The sequence below is a fragment of the Phytophthora infestans genome, genomic scaffold, assembly GCF_000142945.1.
Source record: "Phytophthora infestans T30-4 supercont1.1 genomic scaffold, whole genome shotgun sequence".
Classification (NCBI taxonomy): domain Eukaryota; phylum Oomycota; class Peronosporomycetes; order Peronosporales; family Peronosporaceae; genus Phytophthora; species Phytophthora infestans.
The window spans coordinates 1,586,773-1,597,981 of record NW_003303758.1 but is presented as its reverse complement, the minus strand read 5'-3'; the positions used below and the strand labels follow the sequence as shown (position 1 = coordinate 1,597,981).

Below are 11,209 nucleotides of genomic sequence, written 5' to 3'. Positions count from 1 at the left end.
TGCCATTTCTGAAAGCTAAGATAGACGGATCTCATCAAGTAAAAAAGCTTTGGTTGGCCAAGCAAATGCGTCACTGCAGATGGTTAAAAGTCAGCTCGCTGACGTTGTACGCGTACTGGCCCCACTTACAGGTGGTATAGCTTTGGTACAGTTGAAATTGGTCTCTGATACACAGGCAGTGAATTTAACTGCCAGGCACGTAGAGCGGAGTGCTTCCACCGATCAGGATACACCCATGAGCATCACCCCGGCCTCCTGTCCGCAATATAAGCTACGCCGAGGCGTCGAGACAGTAACGGATCTTTGGAAGGAGTCGACGGTAGGATAAGATGGTGGTACTGCGGTAAGCCATTTGGAAGCAAATCACGGCGCAAAGTGGTGCTCGCCAGAAGAAAGGCGGTTCTTCAATCGCCGTCGAGCTATTCTATATCTAATACAAGACATTGCTGCTCAAGGCCACGTAGTTGCTGTAGTCACAGAAGTTGCAGCGATCGAGCAGGTCGTCAAAGCTGTGGAAGAGTGCCGGCAAAAACACAAAAAATCACTGAACTGGATAAGTAAAAATGCGGCACTGGTCCGTGAAGAAGTAAAGAAGGCCGTCTTACCCCGTCGAGCAACAGCCTCCTTAGCTTCATAGCTAGGCACACTATACCCATGCAATATATAACAATGTAAAGGTGAACAATTCTGTCTTGGATATCGACACCATTGCTACCGTCGTGATTTCGCTGTGCACCGCTCCATCGCTTCCTCAAATTATATTCAGATCTGATTCTCCACCTACTGAGAATGTCTATAATTGGCGGATACCCAGAAAAATTATTGGCGCTAGGACTTCACGTCCTTTCTAAGTAAAGAACGGGCCCAAGTCCCAGTTTATTTCCAGGCTAATAACCCGTCAATAACAGGTTTGGTAGTTTGTCTAAGGACTCTATTCGGAAGAGGCTTGTATTTAATAGTGCAGGCATATAGCACCCCACACAGGGTTCTGGACTGTGGATAAATTGGTCGATAAAAAAACGTTTATACCACCCACCCACCCCGAGAGCTTGCAGGAAGGGTTTATTGAGGATTATTAAAACATCCACCCATGTTGTTTTAGTCCACCCATCAGTCATTCACCCGCCCACTATCCCTCTCCTCTATCAATCCAGATCTATCAATCTCTAGTCCATCCATCAAATAGCATAATGCTTCGAGCTCCAGAACTTAATCGAGGTCCACTCAGGTATCACTCTTAGCTTTCGTTGCTTCAGCACAGGGGGCGACGGGCCCAAGAACTGTGAACGATCGTACCAAAACCCCGACGTACTTTTGTACAGTGCACTGCAGTCGTTGATTGGGCGCTTAGTATGGGATAGGGGGCGTAAAGCCACGGCATTCTGCAATGGGCAGTCCGCAAACACTGTTTGCATCGATAGACCTGCACATCCCACCCTGCTGTGCAGAGCAAAATCACTACTGTGAAGTTTGTGAATTAAAAGTGTCAGCTTTTGTTAATTTCATTTATTAGAAGTTTGTAAAACATTTAGAAAACAAATATTTCAGTACTACTCTGTTCCATCTCAAATCTAACACTTCTCCTTTGCTGACATATTTGTAAAACTAATGGTGTGATTTAGCTAAACGAGCCCACTACGGAAAGCCCTGCCTTAGCTCTATAAAACAGTATTTTTTGGTAGATCATAGGCAAACAGCAACGAAGTACAGAGCAAAAGAGCGTCATTCGTTTTGACGGGGGGAGCGTCTGGTTTCGCAGTGGGCTTCCCAGTGTTGGAAAATTGCTGAGGTTTTCAGGAGAGATCGGTTTTGTTACGGTCTTTTTTTGTTACGGTCTTACAAGATGTGAAAATAGTTCTGTAAGAGCTGCTGTCTGTGCCGCGTTTGCCTGAAAAACGCTTTTGACCAATTACATCTATGTATTTACAGTCTGACAGATTTTAGATCTCGCAAAAGGTGAAAAAATAAAACAAGGTGTGTAGAAAAAGTTCATTAAAAATAAAAGTTACTTATTTTGAGCTGGCGGCGCCTTCATTTTTTAAAGTGTCTCCTGGCCGTTTCTGAATACCAAAAGGTCGCAAGGCGATGAGGTTGGAAGCACTCCGTTGCGAATGTGGTGCTTCGAAACTCAGGGGAGTTTGTATGAATTGTCTCCTCCACAGATTCTAGTATTTTTTGTGCTGTCACAAAGCACTTATCTATCGTCTTACTTGGAAGATCACAGTAAGCTTTTTCAACTTCAGCAATTAAAACATCGATCTTGTACGTTGGTGTTCGATATTGAACCGACTGTAGCGAGTTAAACAGACCCAAGTCGAGTACGTTCATATCGGGCGACTTCGCTGGCTGATATTTAATAGCGATGCTGTGCGCTTTGGCTGCTGACGCTAGAGCGGGGTGGTCATGGGTCACGTGGGGCGATGCGTTGTCTTGCTGGATAACAACACGTTTCTTTCGGTACCCTAAAATATCAGAAACAATAAATACGAGTATTTTAATAAAGAATAAGCAATAAGCAACTTTACCTGGTCATGCCGCCTCAATTGCCGGGAAAACTTTTTCGGACAGCAGCTCCATGTACACTTTTGTGGTCATTCTTCAATTTTTCGTTTCTAACGTGCCAGCAACCCGATTCTTTGACGTTTTTTGGCAGCAACCAGCTCAACAATAGGCCATATGCCTAGCTTGCCACTAAAATATTTTTTGCTTCGGCATTCGTATCTTGGGCGGCCGACAGCGGCTAAAAACATTACTTTACCAATGTAACGTCTATTTGCACACGTACGATGAGGCTCAGGCTCGTCGGCGGCTAAATACAATTTTGTGGATGCCTCATACATATTAAACCATTTTTCGTCAACGTGAATGCATATGATCAAACCAGTATTTTCCACCTAGAAAAAAATATTAGAAATGAATAATTTCAATCAAATAGCACTCGTTCTTATCGGCCTCAGTTTTCACCTTACCAAGCGCAAACTCCAAACGATTTTGTTTATGCGCCGCGGTTAACGCAGGTTTGACGCGCGAGACTGCACGTCGCACTAGCCCTCGTTTTATATACCGGTAGATAGAAGTAGTGGGAATCTTGGTGGCATCAGCAAGGGACCGGATTGTTCGGCGTTGTGCATGAGGTACCGCTCGTACTGCGGCCGAAATTGCAGCAGGTTAACGCTTAAGAGGAGGTGGGCGAGGACGTCGCTTCGTGCGCAGGAACGCAGAGGTGCCTTGCATCCTCCAAACTTTAAAAGCCAGCTGCCTGGTTATTCCGAAGGCTGCAGCGGCTTTTGTATAGGCCCCTTTTGGTAGTTTGTCGTCTTTTAGGAGCTTTGTCAACCAAATGACAATATTTGGACGGTCACTGACGCTAAGTTGCTTGTGTTTAAGTCGGAGGGTTGGAGGGGTAGTCATCGGAGAAGCGCTCGTGCTGTTCGGCGTGATAGTCTTAGAATGAGGCCCTGATTTTCAGTCGAAATCGCTTTTTACACAAGCGATCAGACGGCAGCCCATCATGCTTATCTGCACAGCTGACACGTATTATGTAGCTGGCAGCCACAAATTAGAAAATTGCAAATTTCTATTCTTTGCATAATAATAGCCAATGATATCATGTAGTTTTTTTTTTGGGCGCTCGTTGCGTTAGATTTGAGATGGAACAGAGTGGTAACTACATTCTATTAATAGATTTAGCAATATAAAAAATCTTCGCTCTGGTTGCTCGTCCCGGTGTCCTCTTCCTCATCTTCCTCTGTAAACACCCGTAGTAAGTCTTCCAGATGCGAGTAGCGCTCAGCGTCTTCATCTCAAATATTCTTTGCATTGAAGAAAATATGTACTAGCTTCTCCACCCGATCAGGCGCCAACCGGTTGCAAAGTTTAGAGTGAATGAAAGCGTGAGCCGAGAAGTTGCGCTCCGACGCAGCACTAGAAGCCACGCAACGAAACAGACGCAGCACTATGTCCTGCAACAGAGGGAGATTATTCAGTCCACACCAGAAGTCGAAAAGCGGGATCTTGCGCTCACAGAGTAGACCCCATTGTCGTGGTTAGGTTACTTTCAGATCTCGGACATGCCGATGATAAGCTGACAACTCCACGATCACTGCGTCCGCTTTCTCCTCATCATGCCATTGTACAACAAAGTCCTCGACAGCGCCGCGAAGAGAAGCATCCATGTCAATCCCAGTATAGCGTGGGTCTAACAGGTACGCAATGCCGTGAGCATCTCCGTAGGTCAGCTCAAATCGCGAGCTGATGAGCGCATCCACGCTCTTGTACTCGGCTGCAGTGAGTTCTGTAGCTTTTTACTCGTTCGGTAGGTCGACAAAAACTTGGTACACCTCCGCAACTGGTGTGATGTTCTTCTCAAACAATTTCAGCGCCTTCGAAATTGGCTTAAGGATGGCGATAGCCTTCTTTAAGTGAGGCACAAATTCAGCCGATGTCACTAGAGTATGGACGCCAAGGCGGGTCTTTTTTTTTGCTTTTTTGTCTTCGCCTTCAGGAATCCACGGGCTGACACACGAGAGAATAGTATGGCCTCTGCAGCCAGTACAGTCTCGAAGCACTTATGCAGGGATCCCCATCTTGTGTCTCCTGGCTTAGTGAGAGCCTGTAGAAATTTTTCTTCAAGCTGTGCTGAAAGCTCTGCCCACGTTTTGTGATTCTTCTTGAAGAAGGTAACCATTTCCTTACATCCACTATGCAACGTATCCATCCATTTCACCTTTTTGACGATGTCCTCGACTAGTAAATGCAGGCCGTGGCAGACGCAGCCGAGAAAGAAAGTTTTGGGAAACTTTTTTGCAAAGTTTCCCAAGCGGCCTTTCTCGCGTTAGTATTATCTGTCACCACGGCGCCGACCTCGAGAAAATCGTGTTTGGTAATAACTCGCTCAATGTCCGCTGCCAAAAACTCGGCATCGTGTGCTTGAGTACCGATGTAGACGCTCTAAACAAAACGGGTACTCCCCGCAAACGACGACATAGTTCGCAGCAGCAAGGCCATTGATGTCAGTCCATCCATCCGTGACAAAGGTCACAATTTTCCCATCCAGAGCGACTTTGAGCATCTTGATAGACTTGTTGTACGCACGATCGAGAAACAACGTAGCTAGTTGCTCGGGGCTTGGAACTTTGACGTCTGAGTGTAGTAGCTGAAGTGCTTCGAGAAAGCTGGTATGTCCGATCCTATAGAAGGGCATACCCGTGCTGCACACCCACCATGCCAATCGATCTTGAAACTGCTTGGTGGTGTCGCCCTTCAGACGGGGTCGAAAGTATCAGTAATTAACGCTGTATTCCTTTGAGCAGAGCAGCGCTTGGTCAGATAATGCTTGATACGTTCGACGTGGCTCCGACCGGTGGTTTGAAGAAGCTGGTTGCGCTTTTTGCACCCGACACCACCTTGTGGATCCACATCCACATGGTTCCAGGCTGCGTCTGCTTTCCGACCGGGGCGAACAGTCAGATCCCTCTGCTCTGTGACGACAGGAGGTTTCTCCGAGCTAGCTGGAATCGCGTCGGTCCGTAGCGACATACTGCGTAGACTAGGCTTCAGAGGTCTTGAGGAGAGGGGAGAGTTTTGGAGAATGAGAGTCCGCGGAGAAGTCGGAAATTACTGCTGCGTGCAAAAGAGAATGGTTGGCTTGCATGGTGCAAGCCAATCATTCTGTTCGTCCAATTCATGGAATAATTGCATCTGATTAATGAATAGGTGAAGGGACAGGTGTTAAATATCCAATTATACCACCCATGCTATTTAATAAATACCCCTGATATTTCAAGGTTTTGGGGTTTTCCAGAGCCCTGACCCCACAGGACACTATACGGAAGGGGGCTTTTATATGAGCGCGTCCATTATATGTTTAGGAGGCATAGACGTGCATATTAAAAACAAGTTAATTCAAAATAGTTTTTAATGAGGAAATTTAGGTGATTAGCTAGATACGTTTTGATTCGAATCGACTATTTATTAGAAAGCTTAAGTAAATCTCAATCTTCAATATTAACGGGCTCTACCAAAACCATACCGTTAAATTTCCAACTGTCCGACCGTGGGCTCCAACTGTACCGATACGAACGCTTTTCAGTTTTATGACATGATGTGACGCTTGTGACAAACAGTGACACTAGGAAACTGTGGTTCACACCCAACAGCCAACAGACTCAACAGCACGCGGCAATGGACTTCGTACGGCGGTGGACTTGGTGGCGACGCTGGCGGTCGCGGCGGACTCGGTGCCGGCGGTGGCGGCGGACTCGGTGCGACGGAGACGACGGACTTGTTAGCAGCGCTGGTGACGGAGACAGGGGACTCGGTGCTGGTGCTGACGTCGGACGCGGTGGTGCTGCTGGCGACGGAGACGGGGAGCTTGGGGATGGCGCTAAAGTTGGTCGTGATGATGGTGTTGGCGGAGAAAGCGGGGTATTGTTGCTGGCGTAGACGGCGGACTTGGTGATGGCGTCGACGGTGGCGACGTGGTGCTAGTGGTGGAGGCGGATGTGGCACAGCTATCCGGCGACGGCAGCTAGCCATCATAACGCGTTGGTTTGACAACGTGTAGACATGCAATGTGGTGATGTTTCCGGTGGCGGTCCTTCCGGAAGAAGGCAGCAGCTTTTGCTGCTGGCTGGTTCAACTCCAGAATCCGTCTAAGCATTAACTTTATCCCGTTGTATTGTTTCCTTTTTCTATATTTCTTGTAGGTTACTTCGAAGGTCGAAAACGAATGAAGGCAGGAAGAGCGGCTGATGGAGCTGGGCCAATGACGAATCCATTTTCCACGCGCTCGTGGAGCGCTGCGATTTGCGTCTCAAGCTTCCCAGCTTTATGAAACTTACGGAAGGCTTTTACAGCCGTGCCTGCTGCAACAGCAGAAGACTCGTTGGACTTCAAGAAGGCAAGTGCTTTCGCTTGGGCCTTCTCGCCTAAGGCTAACACCTCGCTTTTGAAAGCTGGGGAAGCAACACCCAGGGCAAATCCAGAAGGTAAGAACCGCATCATGTACCCTGTGGCGTGTCGTAACTCATACAACGTTGTCTTTTTCATACAGGGCGAAGCATACACGCGTGGCTCCGCCGTGAACCACTCGTACCAGACGTCTGAAAGCGACTGATACCCCTTCTTCTTAGGACGTGTGGTTCGAGTTAGTTGCTGTGGCGCCCCCATGTCTTCAGGCTGGTCAACAGCAGGTGCTTGTGCTGGTGCACCAGGTACGGCTTTGGTTATGGAGGAGTGCAAATGTGACTCAACAGCTGACAGGCGTTTCTCTAGCTGCCTATTTTGCAGGAAAAGAACATTGATCTGCTCTGACTGGTGCTTCACGAGATCCAGGAGCTCCATTAAATTTGAGTCACGATCTGTTAGCGTGTCCGTCTTAAGCGCCGGAGGGGTGAAGGCACTCCGAATCGTGCTGCTCCACGCAAGCACCTCTGCCTCTCGAATAGACCGTTCAGACATGACCTCCCGCATTCGGGCAATCAATGCATTCTCGTTTGACAGCAAGGGCACGTCGGGGTAATGCATTACGAGGGTGGTTGTCAAAACTTCTGCTACGTCCTCGTCGAGGTTGATAGCGACGTGCGAAAAAGCCAAGGTGTTCGGAAACAGCAGCGCCTGAAACCTTAGAGCACGGGCAAGTATTGGTTGTTCAAGTGTGCGCAACGAAGGCAACCGAGCACCTTCCTTGGGCTTCCACCCACTCAATACTCGTGCTACATTCTGGTCCGCCTGGGTCGTGGTTAGCACATAGCCAAAAGCTTTATTTACGCGGTCGAGCTGCCAGCCACCTCGATCAATAATCGAGTTTTCAGCCACGCTCCCGTCGTTGGCGTGCATGGCGGCACCGCGTCGGAATGAGTGCGAGGTAAGTCCGGTGGTGAGTCTAATTTGTTTCTCATCGCCCAACGTTTTCACTCTCACCAACAACCTGTTCACGTAAGCTTGTGCACCAGGGACTGTCCGCTTGGGTGCTGACTGTGAATCTTTCAAGAGAGCAGGAATGCTGTCAGCTTCTAGGAGCTCTACGAGGCTCAGCTCCTCAACGTCGACTGCGCATGTGGTGCTACGCCTTGTAGAGAGGAGCTGAGGGAATATGCGCTTACTTGGGGCAGTTTGCTTTGCCAGCGCTGACGCCAACGTGAACAGAGGACACGTAAGGGGTCTTTGAAAAGGGAAATGCCTTGTAACAAAGCCGTTTTCACCCTCTTGTAGCGCAAGAAGAGCACACCACCTAGCCTAACAATATTGACACAACAGCTTTTTCAAAAAGTAAAATAAAAACCTACCAGGTAGTATAGAAAGCTGTTGCTTCTCAAGTTGCTCTGCGTCGGAGCTGCGACCGTACATATACCACATCATAACGACCAGTGAGGCATCGAGATAAATACTTTCGGCGGCAGACGTATACAGGAGGCGTACGATATTTTCTAGATCTTGCTTGGAACAAGGGAGTGCTTTCTTTTCAAACGCGCCATCTTCTCGATTGTTGCAGTACAGACAGAATTTTTGTAGCTGAGGCTTCACTATTCCACCTTGCTGCGAATACTTATCCAGCAGCCAGTTCTTCACATTTTCGAAATATGCCAGACACGTATTTGTAGATCGAGATTTGTCTGTTGATCTCGCTAGGGGATATGCATACTTATCTCGAAGCACTTTACCAGTTTTGTCGGCGTCAATAAGTTGATGGACAGCATCGAGTGCTATGCTCTCCGACGCAAGGAGCGTGGTGAACGAGTTGATGGCAGTCGTCCTGGCCTTCTTGCTGTTTGCTGGAGCCAGCGACGCGATGGACATGGCTTCAGCTTAGCAAACTGCTTATGCTTGTGAATTCCCAGCTACCGTCAGATTGGTAGGAAACTTCTGTTTATTTTTAGTACATGCATTACTACAAAAGTTTGTACAATTTTTTTGAGAATACTCCAACTAAATATGGCTGGAAAAGTTGGATATTTTTAAAAGCTCTCCCATTGGCTATAATTCTGTCTTTGTCTAATTTCATTGGCTCATACAAGCTACAGTCGGTTGGATTAAAGTCGATATTATACCATACCCGCTCCAAGTCAAGTACGAGTACCCTTTCTGATTTTGAGGGTATACATGTACACTTTGGTATAATACCATTTCAAATAATAAACCCTCTTTACACGCATGCTGTCGACAAAAAAAACTAAGTTCGTATTGAGGAGGATATAAATTTCTACTACCAGTGTGACTATCACGTAAATGTCAACTTTGACAGTCATTTTCGAATATTTATGCAATGACGCGTGAAGTGTGGTTCCAGTTGGTGGATGGACAAGGCAACGCCGTCGGCTCAGCCGACCGCGTGAAGGGGCTATCTAATAAAGCAGACGTTGTTGATCTCCGAGATGCAGTGAAGGTGAAATACAGCGACAGTCACCTCGCGGGCGTTGCCGGGTCCGACCTCAAAGTCTTTGCGAACCGGGCGGAGATGAAGGCGTTATCAGTAGATGCGTTGATTGGGTCGTTTGGTGTAACAATGATGGATGCACTTATCGTGCAAGTGCCTCAGCGTGCAGCTGTCCTGGATGTGAGCAGTAATCTGAACCGGGTCCAAGTTCAGTTCGCCACTCGAGACCTGAAATATTTACTCGCCAAGGACACAGCAAAGTATAATTGGTTACAGTCACCCGCTTTGACCAATGCAGAAGCCCTCCAGATCCGGGCAGCTGCCCGATCAGCGATCAAATCTTTCACGCGACAAGCCATTAGAACTCGTGAAGGGGTTCTACTGGATGGTCCGCTTAGTTTGCGTCAAGGTCAAGCGAAATCTGGTTTCTACTATGCCTTTTCCACATTCGGTGGTATTTTGGGTGCGAAAGTGTATGGTGCGATGCACAAACACGAATTTCAGAGAGAAGTTGAAGTCAACCTCGCGTTGGGAAGTCACAGCAATATCGTCCAATTTATCAAGTCATTCTCGATTAAAAATGCCGAAAACGAGCCGCGGCATATTATCGTGATGCCGTTCTTTGCTCGGTGTGCTGCCGACTTGCTGATGCAACATTCTCCGGTTGAACCTCGCGCCTTGGTCACCATTGCGCGCGACTGCGTCAGTGCGCTTTGTCATATTCATTCTAAGAAGTATTGCTTTGCTGATTTAAAACCCGCCAATATTATGCTTCATTGTGGGGAACGAGGCGGCGCCACGCTTGTTGATTTCGGGGGTGCGGTGAGACTCGGTGATTCCATTGTCGAGATCACCGAAGAATTCTGCTTAGATGTTGCTATATTGCAAGGCTCCGAGCTCCTTGACTGGACATGTTTGGGCACAACGTTGGCTCAACTAGCGGGTATTGACATTAGCATGTACCACTCGAGACTGCAGCTTATCACGTTCTTAAATGATGGGAACCACTCAGTGAACAAGCTCATCGAACAACTAATCATCAGCTGCCTCGTGAACCCATGTCTGAGTCACATCGAAGCAGCCTTGAAGCCATTGCTCAACTCTTTGTCAGCCTTTATTCACCAAGATCATCAGACAGCATCATTATTGTCGAATGTGTAGCTACTCGATCTGTGAAGAGAACTTTGGTAATAAGCTGCATGTACCGCCGTACACGAGACCAGTTCATGTTTGTGGTGCTTGTTTTCCGCTAGTGCTTGCTTTTATGTAGTGAGAATCAATGCTTTTGTCGCTGCTTGGATACTCGACCGTAACGCTACGATGTCTTCTGCCTGGTACGCATATGTCTTGTGAATTGCGTAACATTTCCGTGAACCTTGTCTCGTCGAGAGTGTGCGGAAAAATTCGACCTTGACTCATTTTAAATACTTCGAAGTAATCGAAACAAAAAATATGACTGGACGTCGAGTGGTTGCATTACAGTGAAGTACGATGTCGGAGCTGGCGCCGACATATTTTTGCTCTGAAGGGTGCTGCGTCTGATAACGTGGTAGTCTTCGTCGACCAGCGAAAGCGTCAGTTCGGTACATTTCATCCCAGTCATGTAAAGGAGTATCTTGGTAAGCTGAGAGTTTGTCCCGATTTTTGTCGTGGCATGTCGTGCGCGTTTGGTGCGAGGGGTCATGAATTCCGTTTCCTCGTCAAAGTTTGCGACGTATGTAGTGCCGCCTAACTGGTATCTCTTGGGCCGAGACCAGATTGAGCAGCTTCATGGAACATTGACGTATCATCCAGCGTGTAGGCATTTATCTCGATTAATTCGGAGTCCAAAAC

The 11,209-nt window shown here is 47.6% G+C and overlaps 1 protein-coding gene across 1 annotated transcript; it reads left to right on the top strand.

Annotated features, from left to right (window-relative positions):
* Positions 1-9,859: 9,859 nt before the first annotated feature.
* Positions 9,860-10,463, top strand: PITG_00276 (uncharacterized protein; the record flags this gene model as incomplete). The annotated part of the gene is made up of 2 exons (XM_002908851.1): positions 9,860-10,387; positions 10,458-10,463. 2 exons carry the CDS (start codon positions 9,860-9,862, stop codon positions 10,461-10,463), a joined length of 534 nt encoding a protein of 177 aa, XP_002908897.1.
* Positions 10,464-11,209: the final 746 nt, after the last annotated feature.